The 16,590-nt window shown below is 42.5% G+C and overlaps 1 protein-coding gene across 4 annotated transcripts in view; it reads right to left on the reverse strand.

The window, feature by feature from the left end:
• CKAP5 (cytoskeleton associated protein 5) overlaps positions 1-16,590 on the reverse strand; it is a 77,962-nt gene that overhangs the window by 16,182 nt on the left and 45,190 nt on the right. For 3 of the 4 annotated variants that reach the window (XM_019551391.1, XM_019551392.1, XM_019551395.1), the window contains exons 20-35: positions 16,391-16,516; positions 15,923-16,059; positions 15,545-15,719; positions 14,508-14,621; positions 12,828-12,956; positions 11,970-12,164; positions 10,090-10,225; positions 9,194-9,282; positions 8,044-8,154; positions 7,633-7,758; positions 6,403-6,552; positions 5,777-5,980; positions 5,387-5,522; positions 3,261-3,454; positions 1,751-1,923; positions 397-570 (exon numbers count right to left, since the gene is read on the reverse strand). In XM_019551391.1, the coding sequence (XP_019406936.1) occupies positions 397-570; positions 1,751-1,923; positions 3,261-3,454; positions 5,387-5,522; positions 5,777-5,980; positions 6,403-6,552; positions 7,633-7,758; positions 8,044-8,154; positions 9,194-9,282; positions 10,090-10,225; positions 11,970-12,164; positions 12,828-12,956; positions 14,508-14,621; positions 15,545-15,719; positions 15,923-16,059; positions 16,391-16,516 (2,369 nt within the window). The remainder of the gene's footprint in view (positions 1-396; positions 571-1,750; positions 1,924-3,260; positions 3,455-5,386; positions 5,523-5,776; positions 5,981-6,402; positions 6,553-7,632; positions 7,759-8,043; positions 8,155-9,193; positions 9,283-10,089; positions 10,226-11,969; positions 12,165-12,827; positions 12,957-14,507; positions 14,622-15,544; positions 15,720-15,922; positions 16,060-16,390; positions 16,517-16,590) is intronic. The other variant, XM_019551393.1, reaches the window with a different exon arrangement.

Below are 16,590 nucleotides of genomic sequence, written 5' to 3' on the forward strand. Positions count from 1 at the left end.
CAACCTAACAGGAATGTCTGAGAAAGTTATTCCCATTTACAAATAATGAAAGGAGATGGTAGGCCATTTGTCCTAGTCTGTGACAGAGCTAGGAGTGAAACCCAAATACGACAGTCTATGCTGTACTCAAATTCAGATTTTTCTTCCCATATAACCACAGGCAGCTCCTTCAGCTCTTCCAGACAGTAATAATGCATTGTCATGGCAGTTTAAACACCTCCTTTTGCACTCTTGTTCCACAACATCAAATGCACCATTACTTTCACAGTTGCACTCTTCCAAATAGTTCAGGTTTTACTTGCTCATGCTAGCTTTTTACTCAGTTTCTTAAGACTATCCTGAAAAGACTATTTCAGGTAGCTTCACATAGGCACATAGGGGTATAACTAAACTCACTTGGGCTCCGGAATCAGGACTGGCTCAAAAATGTCATCTAGTTTATGCTGTACAAGTGCTGGCATCTCACATCGGACTGTACCGTTGTCATTCTCGATCTCATCTAGATCCAGCTGGAACTCCCGTGGAACTGCATGCATCGTCTCAGAATGGCCACTCATGTTGCGGGCTTGACTATAGGAACCAAGAGAGATGCATTTATTAGGTCTTAACACAATAGGCAAAAGTGTTAACAACACTAGCATCCAATGGTAGTCTTAAAGCTCTCATATCAGGATAGCCATTTTGCAGATCCAAAATGTATTCAGTCCCTCAACTGAACCCCTTATGATTCCCCCAGCTGTTAGCAGTATAGGCTTGTGTAAGCCCGAAGAGCAGCTGCCAGTTATTTGCTTTTAAAGTTCACCTGAAAAGCTACCAATTTCTCCTACAGCCTTCCATAAGTCACAATGCAGCAGTGACAAGTGTACACCACCCTGTCATGACAGATCCAGTGCCACTTAAGACTGTACTGATGGGCCATCCTAGTGCAGCTTAGGTCTCTTTCATGGTTAAGAGAGGAAAATGCCTGAATTAATATGTTTAACTGAATTAGCAGCCTTACACGATAAAAATCAGCATCCAGGACTACCAGGATCATAAAAGGTTTGCACTCGGCATTTGATTATTCAAGTGGAACATTCTACTATACTATTTTAACTGGGATGGGGTTGGAGGAGGGGGGCTTTCCCCAAAGACTGAGTTAATACAGGCTGTAGGGTATTGTTACTGAGTATTATAGGTGTCCCAAGATCAAAAAAATTCACAGGGTTTAGACAACTCTGCTGTATATCTGTCCAATCAATATCAAGTTTAATGCAATGTATGGGAATGAACTCTCCCAGTATCTCCAGCAGCTGCCCAACATGGAGGTGCCATGTCTGCTAGCAGTTTGGGTCATAGTTGCCATTGGCAGGGGCATTCTGTTCTTTTACTTTTAAGCCAGAGGTATTTACAAATAACCTAGAACTGGGCTGCATAAACTAGTCATCCTTTGGAGGGGATGACTAGGGCAGAAGTTGAAAGATACAAGAGCCCTGCTACCAAGGAGTTAGTGGGCAGTACTTACATCCTATAAGTGCGATACATAATTCTGTCCATGGAGAAGCAGTGAAAGAAGGCACAAGACCATTTAGAAAGGATTCAAGACAGACAAGACAAAAAAAAAAAATGAAGAATCAAACATTTTGTTCTGCAATATTTGGCCTGCTTTTACGACATGCAAAGACTGGGATTATGAGAACTAAAGTAACATTGCTGGACGTGTTTTTAAGCACATACACGCAGAGACCACACAGAAGATCTCAATACATACCTGAGTTTGGAGGACATGTCCTCAGCTGATCCCTTACGCAGAATGCTAGTATTGGCACTGGTGGTCTGAAGACGCTGTGGTTTTTCCTCTACTTGCCTTGCTGGAGCAGCAGCTGGTCTCTTGGCTGACCTCTTTATTCTCTCCTCCAGCATGCTCATGTCTTTCTCAGAAAGCTGTCAAAAAGATGGCTTTAATTTTGCAAACACTGCAACCATTTTACAAATCTCAGGTAGAAAGCTAAAAGACAAACTATCCTGTTACCGCACTCCATGGTGATTGAAGTGCCATTTTTATGAGTAACTGGATTCAAACCTCAATCCTCATACAACCAACCTCAAGAACTGCTAGAAATTTGGGGATAAAAAAAAAAAAGTGAAAACTGTAAGCCCTTCTTAGTTCAAAATAAAATTAGCTGCTAGTCTACTTGCAAGCTTTCCTTGGTCTGAACTAGAAAAGGGTAGCCATACGAGTAAAAAGATTCTCAATCCCTGATCAGAAGTGGAAGCAATGCAGACCTTACTGCAATAAACATGAACTCAAAACACCACTCAAACCAGCAGCACAGAAGGGTAGCCACCCAGAAAAGGGGTGGCATGGGTAGGCAATGGCTGCATTACCTGTAACTCAAGGTTTGTCTGACAATGGAAAAGCCCTTAGAATTTAGTTTAGCCTGCTCGCTGCTTGCTACATAAAGTTCTCTTCAGTTATTAGTTAAGAGTTGTGCAAATCCACTGAAGTAGCTGTGTATGACTTGGAGGCTGTTGGAAATGGAATTCTGCAATCCTTAGTCTATGCTATATTTCATACATCTGTTGGTAAAGCAATCAAGACTGAGTGGAACATCATGGATCCAAGCCAAATCAACACTGAGGTGCACTGAGAAATATTAGAGGCTTTAGATAATGGAATAGCAAGGGATGCCAAGAAACAAACAAGACAGAACACCGCTGCTGGCCACTAAAAGCATTACAACATTAATTGAATAAATTGTAGCAGCTGGGACTTTAAGGAGCTTTACATTAGCAAGGAAAGGAAGGTGAACAGAAGGGAAGGTTACTTTAAAGGAGTTCCCATTTACAGAAACAAACTGGCAAGATAAGAATTATTGCAGCTAGCCTTATGCCTCTTTTCAAAGACAGAGCTTAGACTTTCACTAACAGCCAAGTCATCAGCAGTTTGCTTTACAATGATGTGATACTATTTAATCAACAGTGGAAACTCCAAGAAGAAATACCAATTAGCATTGGCTTATTCCTTCAATTATAAATTTGTCACCTTTGTTACTAGAGATTAGAATCCTCAATCCAGAATTAATCAGTTAACTTTTAGAGGATTTGCATCATACCATCAGCCCCAGTCACCACAAACTGAACTCTTGGCATTGATCTTGCTGTCAAAGGTGAGATGTGCCAAGACTGATCATCAGCACCACACACAATGTGAACAGTTGCCTTATGCAGAATTCAAAACTGACTAAGCTACCTGTCTCCCAAGACTTCTAGTCACTCACATTTCCAATCAGCTTGAACACCTGGTCTCCATGAACATTGTAAACAGTCACGATGGTGTTGAGTGCAGCATTGCGGACGGTGTTGTCCCTGTCGCCAATGTGAGCTGCCATCTCCTTTAGGGCTTTGCCTGGAGTTGGCTGGCAGACATTCATACCGTAGGATTCAACTAGACACCCCAACTCTTCCAGGCACTCTAAGGGATCAGAAGGAGACATCTATGAATTAAAAAACCCTTCAGGTCAGTAAAGCCTGTCAGTCCTGCTACCTCTGTCCCAACTGAGCTCAAAGTGTGGCAATGCCTTTGGCATCTGGCACTGTAGTGCTGAATTTAATGACAAAGCAAAAAAATCCTTCCGCTTTGTGGGTGTAGTAGGACTAGCCCCTGAGGGTGGCCATGGCACCCTTGGCAATTGAACGAATCCTGCCGAACTCCAGCTCCTCAGGGTACCCTCCCCACCACCTCACTGTTGTTTCACCTGCCAGGCTTTGATGGAATCTTTGTTACTTTGTGAGGCTGCTCTCAGAGTCCTAGAGGGAGCCTAATAGTCCTGTACTTGACCTAGTTCAATTTGTTTAGCCAGACCCTCAGCCCACTAACTAAAATATTATGCAACAAACTGGCACAAACTGTTCCTTGCCAATACTAATCTTGTCTTAGGGGTACCAATTGGGGACTCCAGACGCCTCATAGCCAGACCCAGGCCTCACAGGTCTTATTCCAACTCCATTCACAAGGCCCTTTGGCCCTACACTGGTTTCAGCTTACCAGGTTCCTGATTCTTGGCAGAGTTCAAATCGCTGAGTGCCTCCCAGGCACCTCCTGTGCACATCCAGGCAAGCATGTATGTGCGTTATGTGGTGCCGCCGACCCACCTGCGACACTATGCACCACACACATGCAGGTGTAGCAGCACAGGGTTTGTTTTTTGGGGGTACTTTTGACTCTGGGAGATCCTGGTGTAAAAAACACCAAACAAAACCCACACTAGAAAAAAGCAAGGTGGTGCATGTGGCGACAGCATGTGCTGCCTGAAACCGAAGCCTGACTAGCTGGAGCCATACTCCAACTACCAGTTAGGCTCCCTGCTGCCAGATCGCCACTGCTGGGCCCCAGGAAGCTATGTGTTGCTGCTACTTGTCCCCATGGAAAATGCACATGTGTACTCATCTGGATGTGCCCCCTATGGCCGCTCCCAACCCTCTAGTTAAATAGCAACAGGAACTGTATAAAAACCTGCTTAACTCTGTAATTCCTTGAAGAGCTTCTCTTCAGTCAAGTCTGAGGCTCTTTATCAGGAGCCAGGATTATGACCCTATGCTTCACCTCCTTCCACTCACCTGACCGTACTCACTTCCAGTAACAGGGGTTAGGGGGCTACAACAGTGGGTAGGGACTGAGAAGACTCAGGGAGGAAGAAAGGGGGGCAACCTTTTAATCTGTTACCAAGTCACACCACTTCCCACCACCCAATATTTTCCATTACAAGAGATAAACATGTTGGATAATTACTTCAATGATGCAATGTTTAATTATAAAATGTAATGATCAGACAGATTAACAGGACAGGGTAGGAACAGGTCATTGTGGAAAGAAGTCCAAGTTCTGCACAGTTCAGTCATCTGTGAGTATCATGTTGTTTGGGGCAAAGAACTAATGTTCCATCTAATATTTTGACTTGAAAAAAAGGGTCCCCCAGGGACCTAGGAAACTGTTAGAGGCAAGTCGTGTAGAAACAAGGAGGGGCTACACACCATGAAGACCCTGGTTTCCCTTTCAAGACTAGACTATTAATAGTTCCCAATTGGTTGACATAAGTCACCCGGGCAAAACTAGATTCTCTAAAGTCCTTTGGCACAGAGCAGGCTCCTGGCTTGGTAAGACACAGACCTTCTAAAGACTAGAATGGAACCATCATGATGGGCAGCTTACAATGTATTCCTTAAAACTTTTCTGTAGTAATACCAAAAAGAATCTGAACAAGGTTTTTTGTTTGTTTTTTTAACATCCCTTCCTGCCCCTAGAAGAGAGTTATGCATTCAAGGGAAATGGCATTTTTAGGCAAACCTCAGAACCTGTTGGCCTGATTCTACTCCAAAGATCCCAGTCCATAGTGCTATTCCTCACCTGCCCGCTGTTTGGAGTTTTTGGACTTTGTCCCCTCCATAAGGAAAGTGAACATTTTGCTGGCTGGATAAATGAGGCACATCCTGTTCAGAATGGCACGCACATCCTTGCGAACAACATCTTTTGGTTCCCCAACCTGGGTGAAGGAGAAGCAAACCACAGGACCAATTTTTAAGCACTCCACATTGCCCACTGCACTTTGCCAGGTGTCTACACAATACCAGACAAACCCGGCTCAACCTTCAAAAAAATGTAAACACTCAAAACAAGGACCTTGGAAAGGCAACTATGCAAAGTATTAGAGTGAATTGAGTAACTACAGCATTTATTTGTGCCCTGGTGGCATCCATAAGCAAAACTGTAATGCCAATTTCCGTTAGTATATCATACCTTCAAAATAAGATATGGGATGAAAGAGGATGCTTCATTTTCAGTAAGGTGGTACTCCTCCTGGCTCAGCAAGGTAAAAAGCAATTTAAGGTATTCAAGAGCCTTCATCAGAACACTTGTGTTGGTTTCAAAGAAGCGCAGTGTGAGCCACTTCAAAATTAGATCCAGGCAGCTAATAATTCCATCTTTTTCACTCTCCAAGTGCTTGAAAGGAGGGAAGAGGTGAAAAAAACCCCACACATCAGTTTGTGTACATTGAAATATATGGCCTGAAGAAATGACAAAGCATACATAAAAGCTGCATCTAGTAGTGTAGTACATATTTATATGTTATTTCCTGCTAATACAAGTGTTATGTCTAAAATTGTTGTTTTAGGCCTGAGAGGCACATCAACTGCATATACACTTCACAGCTCTCTCCCCACCAAAAACTGACAATATTAAGTTCTGGTCCTTCTGAACACGGTCATTTGGGTTTAATTTTCTCAGTAAAGCAAGCTAAAACACAATGAAACTTCTTACCTACTCCTGACTCTTTAAGCACTACTTAACACAACTGAGGCAATGCTTCTGTGGCACGGAACACTCAACATTTTACTGGCTCCTATCACAGGTCCATTACTCACCTCGATCATAACAGTTAATGCCTTGTTGTGGTGCTGAAAGTCTGCATGAAACATCTCATCCTGTAGCCATCTGGCAACACAGCTGGACATCTGAGTCTTTAGCTGCTCAATATATTCATCACGGGGAGTAGTGAAGTTCCATTTCAACACCTAGAAAAACAAACAAACAAACAAAAAAACCCCCAAAAAACAAAGCACTCAGAACTCAAAGCAAGTAATTCACTGCTTTTTACCAAGCTGACATGAAAGAATAAACCTGCAAGTCTGCTGTTTTTTAATAATATACAACAGTAAACTCTATCCCATCACCAAAAGAGCACAGATGTAAAACATTGCTTTAAATTCTAACACTATAAAAGCCTACATCTGTCTGTCTGTCTGCAGCACTTTATTCACACTCCGATTGACTGACGGAAACAGTCAGTGTGCTCCAAGCATGGGGGAGCGCCGCGATTCCAAAGCCGCGTCGAGGACCAGACAGAGGGTGGGGTAGCCGGGGCCAGCAGCACTGGTCTTGGCTCCCCTGCCCCACTCCCTGCAAGAGGCAGAACAGCAGCAGCATAGGACGTTAAGTGGTGGCACTCCATCCCAGCCCCCTTCCCTCCCCCACCCCTCATCATTCTTGACGGGCAATTGGCTAGTATAGCCATAAGAATGGAAGCAGGCATGCTTCTCCACAGCATTTGGTAGTACTTTAACAAAGCAAGATTTTCCTAGTTCAGGAAATTATCTTTCAGCCATGCTTGCAATGTGCCAGTTCAACCACTTAGGTTCCCCGATAATGATTGATGCCCATATAAATTATGAGTTTCAAGGCAGAAACCTGCAAATAGTGATCACTAGCATTTTTCATAAGAGTGGATTTCAGCAACGGGTCGATAAGAATAACAAAACCTAATCCTTTTCTAAAAGTTCATACTTAGTGACTGAATTATCATGCTTACAGAGTAGGACTCAGATCCATCAGTCATATCTTAGCAGTCTTTTGTGCTTTAGTGTCTGGTTCAAATCTTGGGGCACTCTTAAATTAGACTGAAAGTTCATGGTTTTCTTATATCATCTAAAAACTTCTGTGCTCCATAAGCAGCCGTTCAGTTGGTTGTCTGCTCTTTAGGTGAGGACTGCTACTTATCTCCCTAAGTAGGATGCTAAGATCTCTTACCTGTGAGCAAGTACTTGCTTATAGAATTCAAGGTGCTAAAAAGAAAGCATGCTCAAGCTCTTCCTCACCTTCAATCCTTTCTCATCTCTCATTCTCTGCTCTTTCCCATTTGGGACGATGATAAAAATAGGACCAGATTTGTCTTCATCTTCCTTCAGGTTAGGTTTGCTTGGTACTTTCTTCCCTTGGATACCCTGAAAAACAAAGAGTACTGAGGATACAGTACCACAAAACACATATACACGCCATCACTCCAAGTGATCCCATTCCAAGCACCGAACATTACCACACCATCATGCTGGACAAGTGTACGAGACCCAGGCAGAAGCTGGAAAACTATGTTTGTTAGAATCTTGAGGTAAATGCTTTGCTGTAAGAAACCCAGTATAAAGTGTGTGCAATAGCCTCTTGTGACACAGGACATTTCAGAGTTGGCTAGTGCACAAGTTACCCACAGATGTCTAAACCCAATTTGGTACCTGTTTGATGGCTCTGTTCTTTGTCAGACTGGAACTGCCTTTGGTGGGGCTTGTATTAGCCTTGGATAGGCTCGTATTGCCCTTGGACATACTGTTATTATCATCAGATTGCTGCAACAGGCCACAAAAAAGGCTTTGTGGTTGGACAGTTCTTAATACTTATCTCTAAATCACTCCATTAAGGCCCCCCAAGCCCACTGCATGCTCAGGAAGAACATTCTAGCTTAAGAGTTTAGCTGAAATAATTCGTCTGAAACATGAACATTTACAAAGGCACCCTCACAAAAATCTCTGAACAGTCAACTCTTTTACTTCCAAGCAGGACAGCACTTTCAATTTCTGCCCCACACAACAGCAAAACAATGAACTATACTATCAATAAGAGAACAAAGTGAAGTGAATGCCACAACTCAAGTACAGCCAGCAGAGGCTACCATTGCACTCCTTAGCATTCCCTTCACATATTGCCCTGGAAAGAAGGATTTCCACTTCCAATGTCATAGCTGACCAAATGATGCAGTGGCAGCATGGCAAGTTGCTGGCTGAAGCATCACGCTACAGTTCCAGAAGTGCAAGTTCAAGTCCTGCTCTGGACCCATGACAAACAAAAAACACCACCACAAAACTCCCACTTGACTTTGCAGTAAACAGGTACTTGGCCATTTAGGTTGGGGAGTCCAAGGCAGCCAGATGCGATGCTAGGTTTCACACCTTTTTGTGTGCTGTTAGCTATGAAGATGCTATTCCTGTACTACACTAGCCCAAAGGGCCATTAGGCTTTGTGGACCATCTCTCTGCTATGGATTCAGTTACTGTTCCAAGCTAAGAAACTTTGCAGCTAGATACTTACTACACATTTTAACATCTAAATCTATAATAGGATAAAGCAGCCGAGCAGACTTGGAGACAGGCAGATTCAGCCGCAGCAAGTTTCTAGTACAGCTGTGGCTGTGCTGACAAGAACAAAAACAATTATAAAAGCACATCTAGAGAACAGATCTAAAAAGACTCCTTTGGTTTAAAAGCCCCGATAACCTGACACAGACCTTCCTTGTAAAAGCATTGCATATTACAGGGTTTGTTGGAAAGCTAAAAATCCACAAGAATAATTCATTAGTAGTTATTAATTATGTGCTTGGAATCCCCATACCTTGGCTTTAGAGGCAGCTCCTCCTGCTTTGGCCTTTTTTGGGTCAGGCTTATACTCCATGGTGCTGGACCCTGAATCGTCAGTGGGTGCTTGGAAACAAGAGAGTATTTCAAATATTTTACAAAGAATGAGCCCTTCCATAAATTTACACTGAGTTCACCTCAGATTTTCCAGTCTCACTGCAGAGAAGGTAAAGCTGCTTACTGAGATAACAAATCCCTTTAAAGTTACAAAATGGGGGATTTTAGACTCAACAGGGAGCTGGTTTATCTGTGAATTAAAAGCTAAGTCTTTGCAAAGTCCATCACTATTATGAAAGAAATCTCTCGTATCTGAACAACCAGTAAAATAAAGGGTTACATGTTGATTTTCCTTCTTCCTCACTATTAGTATACTGCTGTTCTTAAAGGGCAAGCTTTGTCAGAACAGGGATGGTTTCTTTCTGTTGGCAGAATTAAGCCTCCATGTGAACACTAATTCAGAACGAAAGTGACATAATCTGATTTTTCCTAAAGCAAATTAGCCAATTCAAATTAAAGCCAATTTAATTCTGAATGGAGATTGAGTACATGGAGGCTTAGTGCATGTAACTAGTTCATTTTAATTCATGCATATTGGCTTCAGCGTCCCCATGCAGAAAAACCCCAAGGCCAAGAAAGTGTCTGGAGTCCAATGAAAGGTGCCTCAAGTTAAAAAAAAATTGAGAACGACTGCTATCCTAGTCCTCACATAATGCAAGCAAAGGCTTTCCCCAAAGTACTAGCATCTTACAAAGATTGGGTTTTCAAGTTTGCATGACTGAGTGCTGAAGGGAACGGCTGAGGCTCAAGTCAGTCTTTTTCAGAGAATCTCTTCCTCCCCTTACTTCTTCCACCATTAGGTGGCCTGTAGATTACCTGATGTAGACTGGAATTTGGCTGGTGCTGCTCCTCCTGCCATCCTGGAAGATGCCTTAGCAGGAGCAGCTGGTTTGGCTGGCATGTTGGCTTTGGCTTTCTCAAGCATGGCCAGGACCTGGTCTTTGGAAGTTGGCTAGAGAGAAATCAATGTAACATAAGCTATAAACAGAAATTAAATAGATGCATATTAAAGGTGCATCACAAAAGAGGCTAAGCAGAAAAAAAAGCTTTGTCTGAAGGACAGAGCTTTCTAGATACCTGGTTTTGAGATACAGAGGCAATTCCTATGAATGTAGTTACAACATATTTGAAATGTTACATAGTGTGTCAAGTTAAAAAATAAATTTATATGAGACTATGAAGAGTAAAACCTGTAGTCAGAGAAGATGGTTTAGAATTCAAGGTCCCTAAAGGATCATTTGGTTGCTAGCTCCAAAGCACTAGGGAGACATTTGTTCAACTGCGAGCAAGGATGTGTAGAACAGTGTTTCTCAACCTTTTAAGTAGCAAGAACCCCCTGACTTATTAAAATTTTAATAAGTACCCTCACACTCAAATTTTCCAGGGGATTTTATATTTACAGACTAATATGTTCCATATGTTGGAAGACGGGCTGTGTATATAAGGCTGTGACATGACAGATGTCTGAGCTAGTGTGAGTAGGGTTGCCACCTTTTATATCAGGGGTGCACAACTCAAGTATGTACCTGGGCTAGAGGTGATGTTGGCCAAAACTAGGACACCAAATTATTACTGGGGAATTTAAAGCACCGTGCAATGCGTGGCACACCAAATTTTTTACCATAGTTTTGAGAGGAGGAAGGGACGACAAAGAGAGAGGAAAAAGAGGGCAAGAGAGAATGCTGAGGTACCCGAGTACCCCCTGCCTGCCTGTGCCTCGCATACCCCCAGGGGTACATGTACCACAGGTTGAAAAACTATGGTGTAGAAGAACAGTGAGGCAGTGGAATAGACTGCCTAGTAAAGTTGTGGATTCTCCATCACTGGAGGTGTTCAAGAAGATGTTGGACAGCCACTGGTTGGGAATAATATAGGTGTAGCCAAGCCTATGCTCTACCATGCGTATTTCCTATGCTTCTGGGCTTTGTTGGTTGCCCCTCCCCCTCTTTCTGCTATACGTGTCGGTGTGTTTTTAAGCCTCTCAGAGGCAGAGAGTTGGATTAGATGCCCTTAGGAAGTCCCTTCCAGGCTCGCCTCTGGGAGGCTCCTGCCCTTCAGTATCAAGACTTGACAGTGATAGATGAGACCTTCCTGAAGGTGTCATGAAAAGGCCTCAAAATAGTCTAATCCATAAGGGACTACAGGAGTTCAGGATACCAAGCAGATTGCACCAATACAGTTTGAAGGCTTTGCAGTGCTTGAGAGTTTAAAGAGTGCAGGTGGAAATGAGAATTAGAAATATTTGTTTATGAGGTGTAAATTTTAAGTGAAGCAAGAGTTCATCAGTTAAGCCTGGCCTAAATCTCTGGTACCTCAGTATTCCTATCACATATATGTCAGCAGTACCCTAGTCCTACAGACAGAATCCTTGGAATAACGGAATAGAGCAAGGAGGTGTGTGGACAGACAGAACAAGTGGATATCAACTTAAAAAATAAATAATAAAAAAGAAAATCTGCATGGGGACAGGAAAGCCAGGGTCATGATGCTTTACAATCTGTTTTGGCCATATCCACAGAGAAAACAAGGCATTTCAGGTCTACAGAATCAGCAAGTATTTCTGCAAGTTTATGTAGTTCTAATAAATTGATCTTATGACCTGTTTAGCAAAATTACATTCACTATATATTACAATTTACATCCATTCTCATCCAAGCTCACACTGCCATCCCCAGTTAAAAGTAAGACCACAATACCTTCAGCTTGCCAGTGGCTTTAGCCATCTTCTCAAAACCAAGATGCATCATAAAGAATGGCAGGGCATCCTGGGCCTTTTTACGCACATCCCCATTGCGATCCTCTAGACAGGAATACAGATGAGTCACGCATAAAAGCAGGTCAGAAGGAACTGAACGGAGGGTAGGTAACTTTTCAGCCAGCCATCCCAGAAGCTGGAAGAAAGCACAGATAAAGCTTTACTCTTTTAATATTGTTGCTGTTTTTTGGAGTATTTAAGTGGGGATGTGTCATCAGCAGGCTTAATAGGAGCAACATTTCTTGCATCTGCCCTCATAATCCAGAACATGCCTGGCTCAAACTGGGCACTTGAAATCACCTGTGTCTTCTTGAATCTGAAAGTGCAATTCATAGAGGCAACAAGGCTTCAATATGCAGCTGACCTGATTCTAATTGAAGGTTTTGTCCCCAGCCTAGACTTTCAGAATTCACAGACTGTACTTTATGTGCAAAAATGTGACCGTATTTCAAAGTACATATTACTTTTGGTCAGCACTTAGTTCCAGTAACATCCCAGAACCTCAGTCCTGCTCTTATCCAGCATTTGGGCAAGAGGGAGAGTCATTCATTTTTGGTTTGTCTTTTTTAAAGTTTTGTTTATATTTCAATACAAGCATAGAGTGCTGCTTATTACTCCTTGTCATGTTTGTCAGTTTCAGTACTGAAATTGTATTACACATTTTTTACCCTTATGGTGGCCCTGGTATATTATTGCAGTCCACCTCATCTTATCCCCATTATTTCTGGAACTGTTTACTGTGGCTAAAACACAGTTCAAAGGCATAACAAACAACTCAGTGTATACTACCAGTCTTTACCTCTTGTCTTAAGAAAGGATTCTCCTTTTTGAGCTCCTCTGACAAGTCCTCTCCTTCCAACCACTCTTTCATGCCAGTCTGTTCTGCCCACGCATTCACAGTTGCTAGTGCAGTAGCACGGACATTGTTCTGCAGCAAGAACCAAAATTTAAAAAGGATAATCCTACAGAGGGTTCAGAATATCCAAGTAAGTGAATTTCTGTGATCATCCATTCAAGCAGAAGGAAAATCCTTCTGTACCAAGATCTCCAGGCCTCCCATTTTTGTATACTGCTGTACTAAGTTTCATAGTGAACTACCGTTTGTGATGGTATGAGACATGAAGAAGTTTCTGAAATATACACAATGACTTGGACTTAATTTTTGTTTAACATAGTAATTCATTACCTCTCAGAAAAAGACTAGAAGCATCTCAAAGTGTTTTGTCTGCTTACAAGGTGGTTAAAAAAAAAACAGGGTTAATACTTTACATGAAAGTTAAAAAAGTTTAGCAAATTGTGAAACCAAGGCAATAATCAGGAAACAAGTGGGTTACAGAATCAGTTTAGGACGTGAATTGATCCAAAGCAGGTATCAGGGGAGCAATATCCTATTCATTACTTCCAGCATAACCCAATACTGCTGCTTTCCCTAAAGCCACTAATATAATTTTTAGGGACAAACCAGACAGAAAGAATCACTGCTTAAGGAAATGCCAGGTTTAAAACTGCAGTGTAAATATACTTGCATTGTATATATACATGAACCCCATGTGCACCTCCTGAAGTGCGGCACCCAGAACTGGACGCAGTACTTCAACTGCGGCCTGACCAACGTCATATAGAGGGGGAGGATCACCTCCTTGGACCTGCTCGTGATGCATCTGTGGATGCATGACAAGATGCGGTTGGCTTCCTGACTGCACCCCCACACTGCCGGCCCATGTTCATCTTGGCATCAATGATGACTCCAAGATCCTTTTCTGCCTCTGTGCTGACAAGAAGGGAGTTCCCCAGCCTGTAGGTATGGTGCTGGTTCTTTCTCCCTAGATGTAGTGACCTGCTTATTCTCATCTGCCAACCCCTGTAACCTATCCAGATCCAAATGCAGCCTGTCCCTCCTTTCTAGCATGCTCACTTCTCCCCACATCTTAGTGTCATCTGTGAATTTGAACAAGGTGCTTTTCACCCCCTTGTCCAAGTCACTGATGAAGATGGTGAACAGTGCGGGCCCGACGACCGAGCCCCGGGGGACCCCACTGCCCACATCCCTGCAGGTTGAAAACGATCCGTCCACCACCAGTCTCTGGGTGCAGCCCTCCAGGTCATCTCAGCAGCAGACCAATCTGCTCTTCCAATATTACTAAGCTAGATCTGTTTTTTACGAACCTGAATAATAAAAAGCTGGATACTACATGCACAAGTAAAATGTATTGTATGCTACAGAATTTTTTTTAAAAAAAGAGAGAACTATCAGCTTTAACAACACAGGCAGAGACTCATATAGATGGATAGTGAAGTTACGGTCATTTTGAAAATGCAGCTTTTCATGGGGTTTAAAAAGCTTGTGAAATAAGAACTCACCTAGCTTTAAACAGTTAGATAAAACACTAAAGACTGGTCTCAGGAAAAGAAGGGTAGTGTAGGGAACTGCAGAGGAAGGGCCTGCATTCCTAAAGAAAATGTGGGAGTGCTGGCTTACCTTACTGTCCCCTAGGACTGTAATGATAGGAAAACCCAGGTTTTTCACATGCTGCCTGATGTTTGGGCCCACTGCTATAGCTAGCTGCTGGAGAATGCTCAGTGTTTGTTGTACCTGGAGAGGCACAAAAAAAAAAAGTCTGAAGTTGGCAAGTGTTAAATACTCTGTGCTCCAGATCCCCCTCCAAGATACGGTGCACTATGAAAATCACGTTCTGTTTTATGTCCAAAAGCCATGCTGGAGTCAGTCTGGGTAATACTTCTCCTTGAATTAGTTCTTCCATTTGCAAACAATTTAACACATAGCTGAAAGTTGTTGCTTATATTTTATGTCAATTTTAAGAACTCCAACACTAATTATTTTCAGGCAAAGGTAGTTTAAAATTTACATTTGTCACAATGAATGTTTATACTGCTTGTAGAGAGAGCTCTAACATATTTCCTAATGGGAAGAAACAAATTTAAGAAATAGGGGAACTGTAAGATGGAGGAATTGGAACTACTCAAAATAAAATCACTGACTTGAATGGATTTCAGTTAAATCTTTCAAGAAAGAAGGTGGGTTCATCCTTCTCCCCATCTGACCCAAGAAGGAAATGAAGTTAGCTAGATCAAGGGTGTTGAACTCATTCATACCAGATAACCCAGGAGCAGTGGTGGCATTAATCCCCCCCAGCCTTCAGAGCTGCTGTTTCAGTGTGGTTCTGGAACTTGAGAGTAAAACATTCCTGCTGCTCCCCACTGAAAACCTGGATTTCAACAGTAGGTAAGGTGGGGGGAGAAGGGGGGAGGGAGGCAGGGGTCGAGTACAGTTAACTCCCTAGCTTCCAGAACTGTGCTGAAAGAGCAGCAGGTATTAATGCCATGGCCCTAGAGGCTCAAGCAGCTGAAGCAACGAGCCCCATGGGTCATATTCAAATTCAGTCTGTAGAGATAAGCGGTCCAACCCACAAGAAGCCCCACAAGCTGGATGTCTGATACCCTTGGGCTACATAAGAAGTTTAAAAGTTACTGCTATTGTGATTTTGATTAACATACCAAGATTTTATTGGAGTCATTGAGGCGAGATTTCAAAGCTGCTGGAAGTTCTCCTATATGTGGCTGTATGAACTTGGCATCATTAATGATGCTCGCCACTTCATCTAGACCTTCCTTTCGGATCTTCCAGTTTTTGTCACCAATCTTAGACACCAGGTCACCTGTAATCTTCTCACTATTAAAAAAAGAAAAAGCAAGTGTAGCTTAATCCCTTACACTTAGTTCCTTTTTATGACCTATTTTGTGCAACCATAATATGCTCCAGAGAACACCCAAAGATTGCAGCACGCTAGACAAGAACCACTTAGGATAGAAAGATAGCATTTTAGAAAATGTAGAAGAAAGGGGCAGTCTTTAGGTTTGTAGAATCAAACTCACCTGATATCTGCTCTTGGAAGGAGATCCACAACATCACTCCCTACATCCTCCTGCTCTTCTTCCTCACCATCATCCCCATTGCCACCACTGTGCCTGGAAATGCCTCGAGTTGGGGCTGGTGCTGTTTGTCCCTGCATCTACAAATGATACATAAAGTCAATCTTCAGCAAATGCTGGGAGAAACAAGGCATTTAAGAATCTTGCATTTGAAACTGTTCACAAACACAACCACAAATTAAGTGGTCAAAGCAATGGATTTTCGAGCTCCCAGTGTACTGCTCCTGTAAAGAAATAATGGAGAGCCAAAACAGTTTCTTTGAACAGCTAATTACACAGACGTTCTGAGGGCTGACTCTTTTTTTTTTTGAAAGATGGCCAGGATAACCAGCCCACTGGAGATTTCTAAGCCAAGAATAAGTGGCACTTGCAGGTGTTTGTTAAAAGAGTTAAGTCCTGCAGAATTCTTACCTTCTCAAATTCTGCATCTATTTGGGAGAGAAGAGCTGGCTTCTCATCCTCAAAGAACATTCGCAGAGGGGGACCCACATAGAGATACATGACTCCCAACAATGTAATAGCAGAGGTCCTTACAGCCTGCCAGAAAAGGACAAAGTATTTAAGATTTTAGACTAAATGTATTGAAAATTTCAGACTTAATCCTTAGTTAC

Source organism: Crocodylus porosus, unplaced genomic scaffold (assembly GCF_001723895.1).
Source record: "Crocodylus porosus isolate Cpor-Errol unplaced genomic scaffold, CroPor_comp1, whole genome shotgun sequence".
Classification (NCBI taxonomy): domain Eukaryota; kingdom Metazoa; phylum Chordata; order Crocodylia; family Crocodylidae; genus Crocodylus; species Crocodylus porosus.